The following is a 22,346-nucleotide window of genomic DNA, read 5'->3' as shown; positions in this document are numbered from 1 at the left end:
AAAATAAATGTATTTTTTCAATCTTGGTATAATTTCTGACCAGAAAAAAGCTAATTTTCCTTAAGATGTGCCTGTAAACCTGTTGTACCCTATGTCCATGTAACAAGGTTAGGATTGGGAAAGGAGGAGGCGAGAACTGGCTTGACAATATATATATATAAAGTTTAATGATAAACCTAAACAAAAAACACAAACATAAACACATAGAGGGCAGCTGCCCGTAATTTCAGTTATGGCTGTCAAAATTAAGGAAATTAGAGATTAATAATGTACTACAACCTAACAATAAACAAAACTCTGAGTTTTAATAATAATTTTATCATAAAGCCACACATTGTGTTCACATTTAAAAATACAAGTTCTGGTCAAAAATATACCAAAAATGACTTTTCTGCTGCAACTTTAACCTGATAACCACTATATGTAGAGCAGCATTACTGGTGGCGGTAGTCCTTGACTGACATGACACTGGACTTTAACCATGACAGTCATGGCCTAAAGAAACTACCAGCTCTTCAAATCTGATTGGGGGATGGGGACTTTAACCTACCTCTGTGCCATCAAGGCCAGCTGCTATTTTCAGATACTGTGACCTTGCAGTTTTGAATTTTTTTTGCAAAAACGTTCAGGACAAATGGACTGATATGGTATGGAGCCAATTTGGAGGAAGGGTAACTGAGTTGTATGAGCTAACAACATTGCAAGATTTTACTATTTTACCCTACAATTAAAGTTCTGTAATCATTCACCCTCATGTTGTTCCAAAGTCATTTTGCTTTCTTCTGTAGAATACACAAGCAGATGTTAGGCAGAATGCTACTTCCGTCTCAGTCACCATTCATTTTCATTGCATGTATTTTCCATTTGTGTTTCATGGAAGAGAGAAAGTTTTACATGTTTGGAACAACATGAGAGTAAATAATTATAGGATTTTTATTACTGGGCTAACTATACCTTTCTCAGGCCCTTAACTACATAGACATTATAGTGGTTGATTAATATTGGGTTTTCAATGGCAGATTATTAAACTTTTTATTTGAGTCCCCCACTGTCTTGAAAATTTGGTTACATCCTTGATTACGGTAGATGTCTGTTTCTTCAAGACACTTAATAAAAACAACACACTCATACATATAACATATAGGCCTACTACACATGGGAATTTAGATTGGACTGTTCATTTTTTGTGTATCATAAGACTAAGGGTTATAGTATTTAATCCAGATGTGGCTTTATTTTAACTCACTGGATTGCCCAGGTGATGAGTGTTCCAAGCATCCCAGTGAAATGCTTTTCTTTGGTCATCCATATTGGGCAGAGGCGCAGAGCTAGGGGTGGCCACACTCGCAATTGCCGTTTTGGTATTTCGACACCAACAATCACCTTTCCCCCATCCGACGATACTCCTGTGACAAACTCCTGGCTCCGCGCCGATGTGGCAGCACATTAGATTGTGTAAACTTACGTTAAACGTTGACAGTAGGAGGAGACTTATATTATTTGAATCAGTGTACTGTAAGTGGTCACATGACATAAATACAGCATTACAGACCGGTAAATGGGCATTGCATTTTTCTAAACTTTCTGATCTGCTATTGCTAATCAATACACATTAATTTTGCATGACCGTTTAGTGTGTATTTATAGAGGCCAGTTAGTATGCAAGAAAATGTCCTCAATTTTGCAAATCCACCAGGAAGTCAGCGTACTTAACCTTAGTAAAAGGGACAAATATGGGACTGAAATCCCTAGTAAATGATTGACCCATCTGTCAAATTTACTGTGAACAGTAAAGCAGCGAGAAGGCATTCCATTCTCTGCCTTCTACGAGAGAAAGCAACTGAATCACAAACAAGAAACATGGCCACCAGCCACAGCTTCTACAATAGGTGAGACACTCAAACTCTTTGTATTAGATTTGTATTTTATATATCTAAATTTAAATCCTGTGCTGTGTATTCTTATTTAAATCTATATGTAACTGGGAACTTCCATTGATATTATGTACATTTAGTTTGAAGCAAGTTTATATCTAAACAGTTCAGACACATCCAGCATTTGTCTAAAAGGTGCACATTTGATCTATACAGAGAGGAGGTAAAATTTCGTAGCATAAGTTCATCTCACTTTTATATTGGAATCATTTTGTAGAAACACTGTGTGTGATATATATATACACACACACACACACACACACACACACACACACACACAGTATAGTATTTTGTTTGGTGCTACACTAAGGCTGCAGGTTGATTGTGTTATGGTATGTGGGGCAATAAAAGACACCAATCAGACATGCTCTGCCCTATAATGTGACATCAAAGAGTTTAGTATGTCAGTCAAACTTTATTCAGTTTAGCTTTAAAATACCTTCCTATGGGATCTGGTGCTGTTGCATTGTTTTATAAAGAGAAACAAGTTTGCTGGATCAAGATTACACTGAATTACATTTTTGTCAATGCAAACAAAAAAGAAGACTAAAGCAAGGGAAAACAAATCATAACTCTATACTATCAGTAACATCAGTGCTATTCGGTACTGACATATATTGAAAGACCTTTCTGATATTGCATTATCTGGTGTGAGAAAATAGGTGTCAGCCAACTAAATTTAGATGTTGTACGTGCTCCTCCAGACATCGTTTAGTTTATCCAGACTACTTGGTAATGAAGTTTCAAGAGAGAATTCAGTTTCTAGCTTGAGATAAATAAATGCTTTTAATTTTATGGAAAGAAAAATGAAGTACTTTTCAATAAGCTGTAGCCGGCTACTCAGAATTTCAAAAGAAAAACTGAATTCAACTCATGAATTAAATCAGTTTATATCCAATGACCTTTTAGTCCAGAGTTGACCTTTTAAACTCTAGTACTGCATCATAATACATTAGTCTCTCAATTTGACAGAATGGGTGAACATTACTCCAATGTATTGCTCATCAATAATTACATCTCTCCCTTCTGAAGGTCCCCTCTACTGTCAAAGTCAAGGGGTCAAGTGCAGCCACACAATCCTCACATGGACAAAAGAGAGGTACGTACACACACACACACACACACACACACATGTTTGTTTTCCTATCCTTATGAGGACTTTCCATAGACATAATGATTTTTATACCGTGCAAACTATAGATTCTATCCCCTAAACCTAACATAACCCCTAACCCTAATCATCACAGGAAACTTTCTGCATTTTTACATTTTCAATAAAACATTGTTTAATATGATTTTTAAGCGATTTGAAATATGTGGACACTAGTCTATGTCCTCATAAATCACATTTATAGCATAATAACCTTGTGATTACCAGTTTATAACTTACAAAATTGTCCTGGTATATCACAAAAACGCTGCACACACACACACACACACACACACACACACACACACACACACACACACACACACACACACACACACACACACACACCTTCTCTCATCATTTACTCTCCCTAATGCCATCCCAAATGTGTATGACTTCTTCAAGATTTTTTTAAAAATGTCTCAGCTCTGTTGGTCCTCACAATGCAAGTGAATGGTGATCAGATCTTTATAGCTAAAAAAAAAAAATCACATATAGGAAATATAGAAGTAATCCATAAGACTCATATGGAGGTCCACGCTATTCTCTGCGGCATCCACGCACAATTCACTATGTGCCCCACTGAGAGCGAGAATCACGTTATAGCAGCCAAGAGGAGGTTAACCCAACGTTACTCTACCCACCCTAGCAACTGGGCCAATTGGTTGCCCGACTTGAGTCACTCAGCATGTCCTGGATTTAAACTTGTGAGTCCAGGGGTGATAGTCAGCATCTTTACTTGCTGAGCTACCCAGGCCCTCTAAAACACTAGTCTTTAAATCCATGGCCAGCTGCCCATCTCTAAATCCGCCCGTGGGTGTGGGTGAGAAAAAGAACAATGTTAAAGTCCTTTATACTCTAAATCTCCACTTTAACTTTCACTTTCAGATGTGAAAGTGAAACTAAACTGGCACCACATGTGATTTTCAGATGAAAAAGTTAAAGTGGAGATTTAGAGTACAACAAAATGACTTCCATTTTGATCTGTTTCTCACTCACACCTTTTATATCACTTCTGAAGATATGAATCTAACCACTGGAGTCTCATGGATTACTTCTATGATTCCTTTGTTTGATTTTTGGAGCTACAAATGTCTGATCACCATTCACTTGCATTTTTTGAGCTGAGACATTCTTTTAAAAAATTTAATTTGTGTTCTGCTGAAGAAAGTAATACTCATCTGGGATGGCATAAGAGTGAGTAAATGATGAGACAATTTACCTTTTTTTGGGTGAACTATCCCCTTAATGATTAAGCAATCATTAGAAATAAACAATGCTATGTGCAATTGAGCAGATATTTATTTATTTATTGTATGCCATTATTACAGTGACAGAGGCTATATTTCCAGAATAATCACACCTTAATTTGATGCTTGCAGAATTTGCCCAAGCCATGGTTAACCGCAGGCAACAGGGACCTCCACTGCCCTGTGTGTTTACAGATAGCCAGCTATCCTATAGAGACCAACTGCGGGCATCTTTTCTGTGGTGCGTGTCAACCTACTGCAAAAATACACTACACTGCAAAGAAAAGCTGGTTTTGTATATCATAAGACATGATCTCAGGTCTGTGGTGTAATTTTGTAGATAATAATGGAAATATAGACACAGAGTAGCTGTGCTTTAACACTGAATCAGCCATCCTGTGGATCAGAATGTAAATTAATTCAATTTGTTTTCAGGTCAGATGGTAAAACAACAATTTACACATCAATTTAGGCTTAATGTTTCAAAATGTTGATAAATAATTTCAATTTATCAATCAAATAACAAAAGTTCAATTTCACTTCAGATACTTAGAGTCAGCAAATCGTAGTTTAGGTTAACTGGTCGACATTGCTTGAGAGCAGATGGTTGTGGGCATTTGCACAGAAGGTGCTCACTCCAAGAACTCAACACTTACAGGGACACGTGACTCACCTAGAGTTGTGCATGATGTTTAATATTATACTGTTGTCATAGTTACGATAGCTGTGCCACTCACCAGACACAGATCACATTAATTTGTACACATTAGGCACTATTTATTTAAAAGCACTATTATTTAAAACCAGCAATGATCATTTAGTAAATTACATTTAGTAAATAATTAAATTATAAATATAAACAGATGCGCTGCATACACACATGCTTAACTTCACAATACTCTCAAACTAATTTGATTCTTTTTACATCCTTTCATGCAAATGGGAGGTTTACCAGAGCCAAAAATGTGACAAACACAAAACAAATCCATATTTTTGTGTAGTTTTAACACTAGGTGTAGTATGGAATTAAAGCGACAATAAATACACAGATTTCTGTCTGCCAAGAAGATTTGGCACATGGCACTAGGCACAGGGTGAAGGATAGGCAATTATTCTGTAAACACGTAGCGCACGCTTACCCTTATTCTGTCTCTTTGCCTCTCCAGCACCATGTCTGATATCATACTGGAAACATGGCACCTGGTTAGATGCCATCAACTGTCCTTTATGCAGACAGAAGGTAAGAGACATACATCCTGAATTTCTTAGTATGTTCTCATACCATCTGTAAAATCATTTGAATTACAGAGAGCGTCAATTACTCTCTCTTTTGTGTTTTTATTCTGTTTTCAGGTGAAAAAGATGTGTCGTCTCTTCAGCGAGAACACAGCTGACTGTAAGGAGAGAGAAGTGTTAAGACATATCAGAGACTATAACAAGCGCTTCTCGGGAGCACCAAGACAGGTAATATCAGCTTGGTCTGAATTTAGTTTAGTTTTCGTGTTATTAAGTTATTATTCAACATTAATGTTGTGTTCGTGAACATTAGTTAACTACATTAGCTAACATGAACTAACAATGAACAAAACTTTTACAGCACTTGGTTAATGTTATATTTCAACATACACTAATACGTTTTCTTTATCAAAACGTTTGATGTTAAAATTAGTTAAGGCATTCTGAACTAACATGGGCTAAAATTGAAGAAATGTATTATTAATAAATATTAACCAAGATTAGTAAATTATGGATTTTTTTTATTCCAAATGCATGTACTAATGATACAAATATAACTTTATTGTTGAAAACTTTAAACATTTTTATAAACTGTGAATCAAAAACTAAAACCCTTTATTTGATTTTAGTCAGTTTTGGAGTCATGGAAATGTGTGTTAGGCTCATTTAGTGTTCATTGATGCTGCTGCTCAGACGAACACTGCCAAGCTACAGTAAATGATATAACCTTTCTATCTTTTGTTGACAAGTACGGGCCTCTCCCAGTGAATCCGTTTGGCAGATTCAGTTACCATTATTATTCTGGGCAAAGACTTTATCTTTTTATTTGCTCAAGGCATATCACCACACCCATTTCCATTGCTTTTTAATACTTAGATGGTAAGGAGGATTGTGAAACCATAGGGCAGTGAGGGCATTGTTGTGTACAGGAGGAAGACACACTGAAATACAATTTCATTGTTCACACACGCACAAACATGCACGTATACAGAACAAACTTTACACTAATACACCAATGCGGTGCAGTTATACGTTACAGTGTGTATTTCTTCCATTTCCAGGTTAAGGATTACCTGTGTGATGCTCCACTCTTCCTGCTGTTGTTGGTGCAATGGTTGGGGAACATGGGCGGCTTGGTGTGGCTGTTTCTCTTGAGGGTGGCTGTCTGTGGCTTTGTGGCTGCCATGTCTCTGGCATCCCCATTGGAGACTCTTCCTGGGCCGTTGAGCAGTGTGCTGGGCGTACTTGATGATTTTGTAGCAGTCTTCCTTCTTCTTATCTGCATTTTTAATATTAACCAGCAGATGGGGCCACAGAGGACAAGAACGCAATCAGTCACACAAGGTGTGCTGACTGACACGTTGTAGAGGAGGACATAGATAATGTGCTAACTAGCATGTTGAAATTCCACTAATGAACCTTGTTAGCAAAGGTTAACAGTGTTATAACCCGGTGCACTTTGTTCTCTTTGAACATAGATTTTCAGTGAAGATGTGTCTAAAATAGACATGGGACAAACAGATAGAGCAGAGTCCTGATAAGGTTATTTGTTTAAAGGGCAATTTAAGGCGTTTCATTACAAACGGATTGTATGCATTAAATGTAAAGTGCTTTTGTAAATATACATGTTTTTAATAAATACTTATTTATCATAATTTTCAAACATATTCTGTTTGCCTTGCACAAACCCCCATATATAACAAAGAAATATTTCAGCCAGTTCACCCAAAAATGAAAATTCTCATTATTTAATCAACCTCATGCCATCCCAGACGTGTATGACTTTCTTTCTTCTACAAAGCACAATAATTACATTTTCGAAGAATATTTCAGCTCTCCAGGTCCATACAATGCAAGTGAATGAGTGCCAAAATTTTAACACTTCAACACACTTTAATCCAGATCTTCAGCCAGTTGTGGGTGAAAAATATAAGTCCTTTATTGCTAGAAATCCTTCTCCCTGCCCAGTAGGGGGCAATATGAATGAAGAATATGAATCACCAAAAACACAAAAAGAAGATTTTGAAAGTTAAAGTGGAGATTTACTGAGCAAGGAGGAGAATTTATAGTAAAAATTGACTTAAAAATATTGATCTCTTTCTCACTCACAGCTATCATATTACTTCAGAAGACACTGATTTAACTGCTGGAGTCTTATGAATTACTTTAATGCTGACTTATTTGATTTTTGGAACTTCAACATTTTGGCACCCATTCACTTGCATTGGATGGACCAGAAGAGCTTAGAAATTATTTTAAAAATCTTCATTTGAGTTCAGCAAATGAAAGAAAGTCATACACATCTGGAATGGCATAAGGGTGAGTAACGGATGAGAGAATTTTCATTTTTGGGTGAACAATTCCTTTAAATTTCACCTCCATCCTCTCCTCTCCCCACCCAGCCCAGCAAAGCAAAGTTAGGAGCTGGCATCCATTAAAAAACTCCCAGACTTAGTATGTCATCACAATTATGGAAATGCTCAAACTCCTCTCAAGCCCTGGGGTAAAAGGCCACTGTGGCAGCCCACCCTGAAGAATAAAAAAATCATAGCAGGTGATCACCAAATGGAAAACAAGCACTAAAATGCTTATTTTAGTATGCAGTGGCAAGGCGATACCAAACAAACTATGAAGTCGTCACAAATTAATCTAAGATAATCTAAACATACAATGGTGAATCAGAAGGCTCAAAAGCAACAGAGAGCACTTGCACCATGTTATGGTAAAGCTTATTAAACTTTTAACCTCACATGGTTCAGCAGTGATATCAAAAATGCTGTTACATGCAATAGCTGATTTTTACCTTTAGCTGACCCCAGCACATCTGCATAGCTGAATCAATCTACAAACACCACAGCTCGGAAGGGGTCAAAGGTTGTGGGGCCTAAACACAGGTCCAGCATTGTGATATCCCGCACAACAATCAAAAAGGACAACACTCAAAAACACTCAGTTAAAAATAAGAGCAAACATATGCTAATTGTTTTTTTTTAGATGTTTTGATGTAGGTGTATCTTTACCTCCAATCCAGCCATGAAGAGAGAAGCAGATGTCTCTCTGTCTCCATTACTGCCTTCCTCTCTCACTACAGCAACACAAGGTTTTCCTGAAGATTAAGTAAAAACAATTATGAGAGCTGTTTCAATTTTGTTGCAATTCCCTTGGCACTAAGAAAAAAGTCAGACATGACTTCTGTTAAAATGTGTTCATGGCCTCACCAAGTTCCTTAATGATTTGTGTTTAGGAAGGGTTAAATTTGAGTTTGAGGTAAGGCTGTGTGTAAGAAGCAAGCCCTTTTTCCTCTTGATGAACACAGAGTGGATTGGCCTGCAGTAGCTCCAGCTGGAAACTTGTGCTTTCCCATACTGCCCAAAGTGTGGGTAGATGCTCATTCAGCACTTCCTGTCCACACAAACTCACTCAAACCTTACAGATATTATAAAGAAAAATCCATGATCATTTGTAAATCTTAAACAGTGACAGTTATCAAACACTTTTCTCTGCACACCACTTCATCGCTGATGTTCAACAATATTGCTGAATTCCTTCATATTTCAGTTATTGCAGATCCAATTCCTTTAGATGAAAAAGCATAGCTCACCTAGCTTCAGGTCCAAACCCAGAGCATGTGCCAATCCGGTGACAGACGAGACCAGCATCAGTGTTCCTCTGACAAACATTCACTGCATTACTCTCGAACACTTCTAAAACTAGGCCAAGCTCCTCTGAAAACAGACCTTCCATCACTGATAGAAAAGAAAAAGAGATGGAGAAGCATGTGAGAGAGAAATAACATTTTTATGATGGAAAGAACAGTTTTTTCAACAGTAGAGGTTTGCTTCAACATTATAGTTTAAAGACTACTTTTTCCACAACATAAATCAAATTTGTATTACTAACCTTCAACGTCTTCTAAAGGCAAGTCCACATCCCATGATTGCCTGCAAAGGCCTTCTCCAGCAGACAGGAAACAAGCCCTCCATCACTGACATCATGTCCTGCAGAAAGTTTTTCAATCAACAGATTGTATAGAGATGAGATAAAAAATGGCAAAATGGTTCCCACACCATTTGACCAATGAAGTTGTTACTTTTTGCAGTTATTTGAGATTACCGGTACTGAATAATCACTTTTTAAATGATTTTTTACATAGAATGTCCTCAAAAGAGCCATTTACTGTAAATATTTTAGAACTGAAATAAAAAAAAAAAATATTTACTACACAAATTTCCTTGACTTTTCCACGACTTTGTAAGATTTTGTACGTTTTAATGACTTTAGACCTAGAAATCACAATTTTATAATTTCTGATATTTCCAGGTCTTCTGTAAATGTGGGATCCATAGGCACTGCCCATATTTAGAGTCATCAAAGAGGAGCATCTGCATTCGGGAGGAGTAAACGCTGGTCCTAGATCAGTTTACAAATGTTGCTGATCATTTTAGCAGATAAGCTGCTGATGTCTTACCAATAGCAGAAACATTGATTGTGCTATTCATGTATATACATTACTGGAACTTTAAATGTGACTGGGTTCTATTCTTTATTACAACTATTCTATTTATATTATATTCTTTATTATCTATTCTATTACAACTTTTTGGCAGCAAACACCAGAGATGGGTTTGGCACACACAGAGATGAAGACGTACCCAATGCCCACAGTTAAATGTGGTGCAGGATCTTTAATGTTGTGGGGCTGTTTTTCTACCAGGTCCTGGACATTTGTTTTGGATACATGGCATAATTGACTCTATCAAATACCAACAGATAAAAAATAAAAACCTGGCTGCCTCTGCCAGAAAGATTCAAATGGGCCCTGGTTGGATCTTCCAGCAGGGCAATTATCCAAAACAAACATCAAAATCAACACACGAATGGTTCACAGACCTCAAAATCAAGCTTTTGCCATGACCATCACAGTGCCCTGACCTGAACCCCATAGAAAACCTGTGGGGTGACCTGAAGATGAGAGTCCATCAACATGGACCTCTGAATGTGAAGGATCTGAAGAGATTTTGTATGGAGGAATGGTCTTAGATCCCTTGTCAAGGTGTTCTCCAACCTCATTTGGCATTATAGCAGAAGACTCAGAGCTGTTATCTTGCCAAAGGGAGGTTGCAAAAAGTATTGAATAAAAGGGTGCCAATAATTATGGCCAATGCATTTTGGATAATTTGTTTTATTTAATAATGAGATATTTTCCCCGTTTCAATTGTTTTACTATAATTAAAGGTTAGATTTTTAAATCCTTTTAAGATCAAAAGGATAAACAATGTAGATTTTTTTTTTCACAGACTTCTTTGATCATATTTACCACAAGTGCCAATATTTTTGGCCACCACTGTATAGGCGGTCAAAATTTTGGAATAATGTAGATTCAGCTGTTTTGGAAGGAAATTGGTATTTTTATTCACAAAAGTGGCATTGAACTGATCACAATGTATAGTCAGGTCATTACTGATATAAACTATTTGGAAAAAGTTATATTTGATCAAATCTAGACTGCCCCATTTCTAGCAGCCATCACTCCAACATCTTATCCTTGAGTAATCATGATCTCTTAAGGTCAATATTAGGTCAAAAATGGCCAAAAAGAAACAGCTTTCTCTAGAAACTCGTCAGTCAATCATTGTTTTGAGGAATGAAGTCTATAAAAATGCTTGAAAAACTGAATATTTCATACAAAGGTGTACACTACAGTCTTCAAAATCAAAGGACAACTGGCTCTAACAAGGACAGAAAGAGATGTGGAAGGCCCAGATGTGCAAATAAACAAGAGGATAAGTACATCAGAGTCTCTAGTTTGAGAAACAGACGCCTCACATGTCCTCAGCTGACAGCTTCATTGAATTCTACCCGCTCAACACCAGTTTCATGTACAACAGTAAAGAGAAGACTCAGGGGTGCCTTATGGGAAGTATTGCAAAGAAAAAGACACTTTTGAAACAAAAAACAAAAAAGAAAATATTAGAGTGGACATAGAAACAGAGACATTAGACAACAGATAATTGGAAAAGAGTGTTATGGATCTTAAACCCATTGAGCTTTTGTGGGATCAGCTAGACTGTAAGGTTTGCGAGAAGTGCCCAACAAAACAGCCACATCTATGGCAAGTACTACAGGAAGTGTGGGGTGAAATGTCATGAGTATCTGGACAAACTGACAGCTAGAATGCCAAAGATCTGCAAATCTGTCATTGCTGCACGTGTAGGATTTTTTGATGAGAACACTTTGAAGTAGTTTAAAAAGTTCTGAACATTTCTTTCAAATTGTAATAGTAATTGTTCACGTTATTAATGTCCAGACTATAGATTGTGATCAGCTGAATTCCACTTTGGTGAATAAAAGAATAAATGTCATTCCAGAAGAGAAAAATCTGTACATTATTTAAAACTTTTTGATGCCAGTGTGTGTGTATATATACAGTGAGGAAAATAAGTATTTGAACACCCTGCAATTTTGCAAGTTCTCCCACTTAGAAATCATGGAGGGGTCTGAAATTGTCATCGTAGGTGCATGTCCACTGTGAGAGACATAATCTAAAAAAAAAAATCCAGAAATCACAATGTATGATTTTTTAACTATTTATTTGTATGATACAGCTGCAAATAAGTATTTGAACACCTGAGAAAATCAATGTTAATATTTGGTACAGTAGCCTTTGTTTGCAATTAAACGTTTCCTGTAGTTTTTCACCAGGTTTGCACACACTGCAGGAGGGATTTTGGCCCACTCCTCCACACAGATCTTCTCTAGATCAGTCAGGTTTCTAGGCTGTCGCTGAGAAACACGGAGTTTGAGCTCCCTCCAAAGATTCTCTATTGGGTTTAGGTCTGGAGACTGGCTAGGCCATGCCAGAACCTTGATATGCTTCTTACAGAGCCACTCCTTGGTTATCCTGGCTGTGTGCTTCGGGTCATTGTCATGTTGGAAGACCCAGCCTTGACCCATCTTCAATGCTCTAACTGAGGGAAGGAGGTTGTTCCCCAAAATCTCGCAATACATGGCCCCGGTCATCCTCTCCTTAATACAGTGCAGTCGCCCTGTCCCATGTGCAGAAAAACACCCCCAAAGCATGATGCTACCACCCCCATGCTTCACAGTAGGGATGGTGTTCTTGGGATGGTACTCATCATTCTTCTTCCTCCAAACACGGTTAGTGGAATTATGACCAAAAAGTTCTATTTTGGTCTCATCTGACCACATGACTTTCTCCCATGACTCCTCTGGATCATCCAAATGGTCATTGGCAAACTTAAGACGGGCCTTGACATGTGCTGGTTTAAGCAGGGGAACCTTCCGTGCCATGCATGATTTCAAACCATGACGTCTTAGTGTATTACCAACAGTAACCTTGGAAACGGTGGTCCCAGCTCTTTTCAGTTCATTGACCAGCTCCTCCCCTGTAGTTCTGGGCTGATTTCTCACCTTCCTTAGGATCATTGAGACCCCACGAGGTGAGATCTTGCATGGAGCCCCAGTCCGAGGGAGATTGACAGTCATGTTTAGCTTCTTCCATTTTCTAATGATTGCTCCAACAGTGGACCTTTTTTCACCAAGCTGCTTGGCAATTTCCCCGTAGCCCTTTCCAGCCTTGTGGAGGTGTACAATTTTGTCTCTAGTGTCTTTGGACAGCTCTTTGGTCTTGGCCATGTTAGTAGTTGGATTCTTACTGATTGTATGGGGTGGACAGGTGTCTTTATGCAACTAACGGCCTCAAACAGGTGCATCTAATTTAGGATAATAAATGGAGTGGAGGTGGACATTTTAAAGGCAGACTAACAGGTCTTTGAGGGTCAGAATTCTAGCTGATAGACAGGTGTTCAAATACTTATTTGCAGCTGTATCATACAAATAAATAGTTAAAAAATCATACATTGTGATTTCTGGATTTTTTTTTTAGATTATGTCTCTCACAGTGGACATGCACCTACTGATGACAATTTCAGATCCCTCCATGATTTCCAAGTGGGAGAACTTGCAAAATAGCAGGGTGTTCAAATACTTATTTTCCTCACTGTATATATATATATATATATATATATATATATATATATATATATACACACACACACACACACACACACACACACAGTATATGTGTGAATATATATACTATTACACATACACACACAGTATATGTGTGAATATATATACTATTACACACACACACACACACACACACTCTTGTTGTGTTTCCATGTTTTATGGGGACTTTCCATAGACATAATGGTTTTTATACTGTACAAACTTTATATTCTATCCCTAAACCTAAACCTAACCCTACCCCTAAACCTAACCCTCACAGAAAACTTTCTGCATTTTTACATTTTCAAAAAACATAATTTAGTATGATTTTACCGACAAAATGTCCCCACAAGGTCAAAAATTTTGGGTTTTACTATCCTTATGGGGACATTTGGTACCCACAAAGTGATAAATACACGCTCACACACACAGACACACACACACACACACACACACACACACACTTATATATATATAATTTATTTTTCTGGAACCCCACATAAAAACTGAAAAGCAGAACCTCACATATAAAACAACAACAAAAAACCAAAACAAAAACAAAGCAACACACAAGACAATCGTGTGTGCAGTGCAGAATGCCTATCAAACTGTATGCTGCTGTGTCAGACAACAACAGGGATTAGTCCTTAACATTTAAACAAGTCAGTTTGGTTAAAGAATGAGGTTGTCACTCTTGTTTTTAACCAAACTGTGTGGAAATGAATCCGTATTTAGCACTCTAAAACAAGATAGACAACAGCATTCAGCTACTGTGTGAATTCAGCCATAGAAACACTCCAGCATAGGACACCTGGAGCTTTAACAGTTTCTCCACTGACACATGCAGCCATGCTTAGAAAATCTTTTCCCCCATCCACAGCCATGCCCAGTTGGCCCATGACCTCACACATGGCCTTAAATGCCTCCTACTGGCATGCCCCCTCTCCTGGGAGCTTAGCAGCCCACATTCATTTACCACTGCACTTCACAAGATATTTACAGATGAATATACATTATGAACATAATATGCACTTCACCACTTAACGTACGAAAATGTCCAGATACAGTTTTTTTCACCTTGAGAACAGTTACTCTTGTAAACACCAAGTTAGTGAGGGCTTCTCCCACAGCCATACAAGCCCCAGCCGCAGGTAACAGCAGCCCTTTGATTGGCTGCTTGCCTATCGCTGTGGCTGCACCCTAGAGGCTGAACTGGGAGAGGGCAACAACAGCTACATCAGCCAGCGGTGTGTGAAGAGGACCCACACACTGTTTCGGAGCAACCAGAACAGTCACAGATTGATCAATCTAGAAGAAAGTATTTTGTTTTCATTTTTGTAATTTCCAAAAAGGCTTTTTATTAAATTCATATAGTACTACTCACATTTGTATATGGATGCTGTGACAGAGACTTTATTGATATTTTGTATGTCTATAGAATGTCTGGATAGAATATAAGACAATAGCTGCTTCTTTATCATCAGGCCGTATGGTTCACAATGCGATATTGTGCCTTTCCATACTGATCTGGGCTCATTGGCACAGTTACGATTTCTTTTTCCACTGTGGTACTGTAAAATCAGGATTAAAATGGATTTACTGAGCAAGTGACCAATTATGACCCGCCACGTCACTAAATCCATTCCAACAGCACTGAGCGATCCGGGCCGAGAACCATTTGCAATTGTACCGTACCGAACCGTGCTTAGAACCATTCAGCTTGATGGGGGCTTATGATAAGCTAAATATTTTAATAAAACAAATTAAACTGCACTGCAGGCAGCTGGAGAACTCTCTCCAAAGCTTGAAGAACAGACAGACCCACAGGGAGAGACAGTGGCTGAAGAGAGACAATCCTGCACAAACGTCTGAAATTATAGTTAAGTGAGCAGTATTTGAAAGAATTGACTTACCTAAAAGTAAACCAGCTAAAATCTACATACTGTAATTAATAGTTATTTTACATTTGGAAGTCTGGACACCCAAAAGAGGGTGCACTCTACCACAATGTCCAATTTCTTCAACAAAATAGACCTTAAAAGGATAGTTCACCCAAAAATGAAAATCTGCCCATCATTTACTCACCCTTATGCCATCCCAGATGTGTAGGACTTTCTTTCTTCAGCAGAACACAAACAAATATTTTTTTTTAAAGAATATCTCAGATCTGTAGATCTATATACACTGCAAGTGAACTTTGTAGCTCCACAAATCACATAAAGGAAACATTGAAGTAATCCAGAAGACTCCAGTGTTTAGATTCATATCTTCAGAAGTGATATAAAAGGTGTGGGTGAGAAACAGATCAAAATGTAAGTCCTTTTGTTTTACACTAAATCTCCACTTTCACTTTTACATCTGAAATTCACATGTGGTGCCTGTTTAGTTTCATTTTCACATCTGAAAGTGAAAGTTAAAGTGGAGATTTAGAGGAAAAAAGCCTACACCCACACCTATTTTATCGCTTCTGAAGATATGGATTTAAACACTGGAGTCTTATGGATGACTTTTATGTTTCCTTTATGTGGGACACCAAAGATTTAAATGACATCTTGTGAAAAGGGGCATAATAGGTGCCCTTTAATCTTTATTATATGTATATGTATGGAGGAGGCTGCTCCTCCAACACCAATCCTGTAAACTGGGCCTCCAATTTTCACCACCTTCATACCTGCCAAATACAAATAAAGAGAGTGAAAGACATAAATAAAAAAGGACAGTGATAGAAAGAAACAGACAAAGTTCCCCTGTGGACAAACAGGAACAAATCATTATGGTATCTTTGTCCACTCATACCTGGCTCCACTTGCTCTCTTCACATGCTGGTCCTCAGTAGAGCCCAACTCACCACTGAACATGATTGGCTTGACCCACTCCCATCGTTCACCATTAGCCAATCATATTCCAAAGGCATGTGCAAAGCCTCCAGGGAAAAAGATAAAGAAAGTGATCTAAGCTATTTTTGACAAACAACCAATAAAACGAAGCAATGTCCTTTTCATTCATCAGCATGTCATTGCTTACCTGCTAGGACTGGCTCACCAAATGTATTGCCATAATCAGAGGCTCCATCGCTGGCCTCTATGGCCACCTGGAGTGGAGGAGCAAAGCTGGATGGTTACTCCCACCCTTCCTCCTCCCAGTGGAGCTGAAATCCTGAGGTGATAGAAGGTGACAACATGTTGTGATGCATCATGTAAAAACATGTGCTCACAAAAACAAAATATTAAGTGAATCACATCTGGCATAGACAGCACTCGCAAGTTGTTTCAGTGTATTATATAATTATAGGGACATTGTGATTGTAAGTCAGATTTTCAGGAGTCCAATGGCTTACCTGGGTTACCAAAGCAGTACCCAGCAGTCCCTGTGATCACATGTCCACCCTTACCGGCACTCTGCACGTCTCGAATTCGCCCGCCAGTACCTGTCGTGGCTTCGCTGAATGAAGCAACACCTGGGCATAATAATCAGCCTATTAGGATTCCATGTAACTCTAAAACCTACAAGACAACAGCATACAAATATGACTCACAGTGCCAGTTTCTTGAATGCATATTGATATTCTCTTTTTTAAACATGTTTAAGACCAAATAGAATTAAGAATCAACTCATTTAAAGATAATTTAAGAAATTGTGAATGTAAGACAAGAACATTAAAAAAGTGAGCATATTCAATGTATTTGAGCTCAGACCAGTGGGAAAGTTGTGTGTCTCAGCAGTAAAGAGGACGTGTGTGGAGGTCTGTCTGCTTTCATATAAAGCCACTTTTTTAATTGTGTTTTTGGTAACACATTACGTTGTTTCTATTCGTTAATATTAGTTAATGCAGGTATCATGAACAAACAATTAACAATATATATTTATTAATCTTTGTTAATATTAGTTAATAAAAATACAATTGTTTATTGTTAGTTCATGTTAGTTTTTTTTTTTAAATATAACTATTTATAAGTATTTAATAATTTATTGAATTATTTTTATTTGAGGGGCTTTCAAATCAAATATTTCTATATACGATCTATTGCCATTAATTTTATTAATTAATTGTCATACAATTAAATTAATTTGATTAAAAATTGTAATCGATTGACATCCCTAATATATATATATATACACACACACACACGTATACATACATACATACATATATACATACATATATACATATACACATACATATATACATATACACATACATATATACATACATACATATATATATATATATTATACATACTTATATAATTATACTGCATATAAAAGCCAAGTCTCTTGTCATTTCAAAATTTGAGTCCCCAATGCATTTTGGGCTTGTTTATAGTTAAAAGTCCCACATTGTACACCATGTCTTCATTTTTTCTGATTAATATTGGGATTTTGGTTGAACAAAAAACTGCATCTGGGATTTTATTCATTTTGGACTCTTGAAGCCTTTATGTCTGTGCCCATCATATTAAAGAAAGACTAAGATATTTTAACATTCTATAGACCAATTTTAAAAACTATAGGCCGTTTAATCTGTTATCTGTCTTTTTCACCACCTTAGTTATCGAAATCATCAAAATCCACTATCAAGCGCTACACTTTTGTTCCACGGGAGAAAGTCATACATGTTTGGAATATCATGGGAGTGAGTAAATGATAACAGAATTGTAATTTTTTGGTGAATTAACCTTTAAAATTGAGTGCATGTGATGCATGTCTGCTTCATGGAGAGCTAATAAAAGTCTTGCTGTCTGTCCTGACCTGAATGAGATGCCTGTGTAAGAGCTCCACTCTGGTCACCTAGCTTAGGCCTGCACTCCAGCTGGCTTGATGATTTACATGTATTCTGCACATCACATTGACTCAATTGAAGAAATTATGCCAAGACAAAATGTCTTTTATTTTTCAAAAGTATAGACACTAACAAAGAGACTGTGAAATATTTAAAAACATTTTTGGAGGCGAATTATTTCACAACTATTGCATGTTTGCAAAACAAATTCTAAAATACTTTTATGGGCTCAAATTTGCAAGCAAGTGCCTTAAGAGTTATTCACGTAGTCCTCTCGTAGACATGTCAGATGATAGATAGCCAACCACATCAGACCGCGAACAGATCCACATGTGTCAGTGGAAAACACAAACCTTCCACCATAAGGATCAGCATCTTCTGCGTTTGATCAGATTGACTGCACTTTTCTGCAATCAACAAATGGGTAGATTTCTAAAACTGATAAAAGCATCATTTCAACAGGAATTAAACTAATTCGTTAATTCAATCTATGCCATCTGTATTTTGTCATTAAAATTTATTCAGTAAGGTTTGCCTATTGTTTGCTCTTTCCTAAAGTGACTGATAGGTTTACAAGCATTTACTGTGGAATTAATGACTTACTAAAACAAGTTGTTTTTAAAAAAAAATTAAGGCGACTAATGTTTAATCAACCGTATTTTCATATTTACCTGCGCATTCATTTCATCTAGCCAATCACGGTCATCTTTCTAGATTTTTGACAGCCAATCAGAGGGCTTTTTGTAGGCACACCTCATTCAGAGTTCAAACATTTCCATCTTTATATTTCCTTCTTCATCAATGCCTCACACTCCAAACCAGTAGGTGGCGGAAATGCACATAAACTGGTTTGCCAATGAATCCAAAGAAGAAGAGGTCAAACATGGCGTCGTGCTCAAGAAGGGAGCGAGAGATGTCGGGCTTGTTACGAGTTTTAAGAAATTTGTACATTTCTGTAACGTAGTTAATGGTGGCGTAGTGGCTAAAGCACAGGGCTGTTAATCAGATGGTCGCTGGCTGGTTCGAACCCTATGGCCACCGCCTTTGAGCAATTCACTTAACTTCAGGTTGCTCCGGGTGTAGGCCTATTGTCCCTGTAATAATTGCACTGTAAGTCGCTTTGGATAAAAGCGTCTGCCAAATGCATAAATGTAAATATTTATTAATACAGGCTCTTTAGTCTGTTTAACGGAATCTGTCACTGAATTAGCTATTAAAGATAAGTGACACAAGCCTAGTTTCCATCCACCTTTCGCGCTATTTTGTTATCGACAAAGTGACAAATTTATTTTAGAATGGTGTGGAAAAGAAACTTAATAAACGGTTAAAATAAACGGATGGATACTGCGATTTAAATTAATCGCAAACAGTGGCCATTCATTTGTTCAGTGTGCGAGATATTTGTGTTGGCACTCCTGGAAGTGTCACGTTTGCAGATCGGCTCTATATGCCGTAAAGATCAATCCATAATCACGTACAATAAAATGGCTTTCAATACTGTCGTCGTGATTAACACAGGCTAACACATATCATATGACACTACATTTTTGCGTTGATGCCAATTTTATCGACATAGTTTATGCGCTTGAGTTAAACGGAAAAATATTATGTCGACATTTGTGACATTTTAGTAATAATGTGCGTTTCCATCAACTTTATTTTGATGCATAAAATCTTTTTTTCGAAAAAAGTCCTTGGATGGAAACATAGTTATATACATTAGTTTGCAGTTTAAGTAATGGCTATTTCTGGCTTATTGAGAACAGTATGGTTGAATGCTGTACACTGTAAAAAGGTTGCTGTAAATTTTACTGTAACTTACTGGCAGCTGGATGCCAGTAAGTTACTGTAAAATTATTTACAGTATGATTATTGTATTTACAGTAATATTACTGTATTTTCATTTACAGCATATGTACTGTATTTTCATTTATAATTCATTGAATTTAAATTTTATTTATTTAAGATTTCATTTGTATTTTTTTTAATTAATATTTTCCACCTGTAAAAAAATCTATTTGTAGATTTTTGACCCCCCCCCCCCCAAAAAAAAAATAAAATCACAATTACTCATGATTCTACATTTTTTTTTTTACATAATTTTACATTTATTGTCTTTGTTGAACATTTACTTAGTAAAACAAGTTCCTATGTATCTGTAATGTAACAGCTAAAACTTACACATTTTCAAAGTGATACAAGCCAAAATAAAATGCAATAAAAAAATCAGTTTGTTGTTACTTTTTAGTAATTTTGCCAATAAAAGTCAACAATCTCTCTGATGAGAGACGCCACAGGGAGATTCAGACTGATGCTTTTTCTTTGCATCCTCTATCCAGATTTTTGGCTGATGTGTGACTTTGATTGCTGTTTGGTGCCATCAGGGTTGATTCTCAGATTGAACCTGCAAGCACAGGTTTTTTATCAAACCAGTTATTATTTATCAAACCAGTGTTTCTCCAACTGTCATAACTCCGTAATGTCTGCACTTTGGGGCCAATAATAGCAATAAGTAATGAATACCTACAGGTAAAAAGCATAATTAGTTGATGATCCATGACATTCAATTCACTGAATCATTCAAATCACCATTACAACAAAATATATTTTGGGTTACCTTATGCTGCAACCCTCATTTGGAAAAGAAAAATCAATTTTAAAAAATATATAAAAAGATTTATAGACTCACTAATTAACCTAACATACATGTGGGAAAAGGTATAGCAATGGGAGGAAACTCAAAGAAAGGCCCTAGCTGGCCAGCACATGCATACGCAGGATGTTCTTACTTCGAGGCAACAATTCTTACCACTGAGCTGCCCTTTTTCAGCCTAGACAGGTTGGCATTACAACAAAATCACTGTCCATTTTCCCACCAATACACTTCACATCCCTCATCTACTGCATTGACGGTTAATATCAAAATGAGAATCAGAATCAACTTTAATGGTCAAGTATTTGTACAAATACAAGAAATTTGACCACAGTTTTTTTCATTGCTCTCAATGTGCTTACACAGGATTTATATTATATTTGATCAATAAAATATATATCAAAGTGGATTGACCCTAACCCAAATTAGGAATATAAATTCTGTGCAATTTGTTGTCACACTGTCATTTAACAATTAGTGTTATGCTGCTTTTTAAGTATTTAATGACGTACGAACCTCTGAATAAACTCCGGTGTACTGGCCACCTCTTCCTGGTACTGCACATTGAATACATAGTACCAGTCAAACAGGACAGCTAATGCTGATGAAAAATCTGTTAGCTCCTGCGGCTGGATGATGACTCTGCCCTCCATAGTTAGCATCCATGTTTTTGCTTGGAGAACAGAATCTCCTGTAACAAACACCATCACAGCAGCTTTTTAGATTTGTCACAGGCTATGTTCAGCCTATGTGTAAGATCTTAAAGCTGGTGTTGTATAGACTCACCATCTGATCATAATCTCAGCCATAGTATCAATTAATTTAATTATTTTCATAGTCTTACCAAGTGCAATCACCTTGTGTAATCTGCTGGAGTTGCAGTGACCTAAGTGCAGCAATGAACAAAAAGTAGGAAGAAATTCATTAAATATATAGAGAACATACTTGTCTTTCTTTAAAATACTTTCTAATAGGCTCCTCTATAGAGGTTATGCTTATATGTCACTATGTGTTATATCTTGTGATACAACCCCTTGACCAGTATGTCTGCCTATCTTGCAATTCACAGTTAAATTCTAACAGGCTTATTACCTGTAAAGTTTGATTTTTGAATGATGCAAATAAAATGGACCCTCAAATGCATGACACATGTATACAAAACAGGAATAGTCTTTGAAATGTCAAACTATGATCCTAATTACAATCAATATTCTCTAGAAACAGCTGTTCAAATTAGCATTAATACTTACATCAGCCAAAAGAAAGAGAGAATCCTCCCTCTCTCTGAAGTACGTCATTGTGGTAATCATAG

At 37.0% G+C, this 22,346-nt stretch overlaps 1 protein-coding gene across 1 annotated transcript; it reads left to right on the top strand.

Annotated features, from left to right (window-relative positions):
- The first annotated feature begins 965 nt into the window (after positions 1 to 965).
- On the top strand, positions 966 to 7,247 carry LOC127624361 (E3 ubiquitin-protein ligase RNF170-like). Its single transcript, XM_052099156.1, has 6 exons — positions 966 to 1,889; positions 2,967 to 3,033; positions 4,467 to 4,575; positions 5,501 to 5,574; positions 5,688 to 5,798; positions 6,632 to 7,247. Exons 1-6 carry the CDS (start codon positions 1,756 to 1,758, stop codon positions 6,935 to 6,937), a joined length of 801 nt encoding a protein of 266 aa, XP_051955116.1. The 5' UTR covers positions 966 to 1,755; the 3' UTR covers positions 6,938 to 7,247.
- Positions 7,248 to 22,346: the final 15,099 nt, after the last annotated feature.

This window comes from Xyrauchen texanus, chromosome 30, assembly GCF_025860055.1.
Source record: "Xyrauchen texanus isolate HMW12.3.18 chromosome 30, RBS_HiC_50CHRs, whole genome shotgun sequence".
Classification (NCBI taxonomy): Eukaryota; Metazoa; Chordata; class Actinopteri; order Cypriniformes; family Catostomidae; genus Xyrauchen; species Xyrauchen texanus.
Note: the sequence above shows the minus strand (reverse complement) of the source record. Positions and strands in the feature narration are given on the sequence as shown.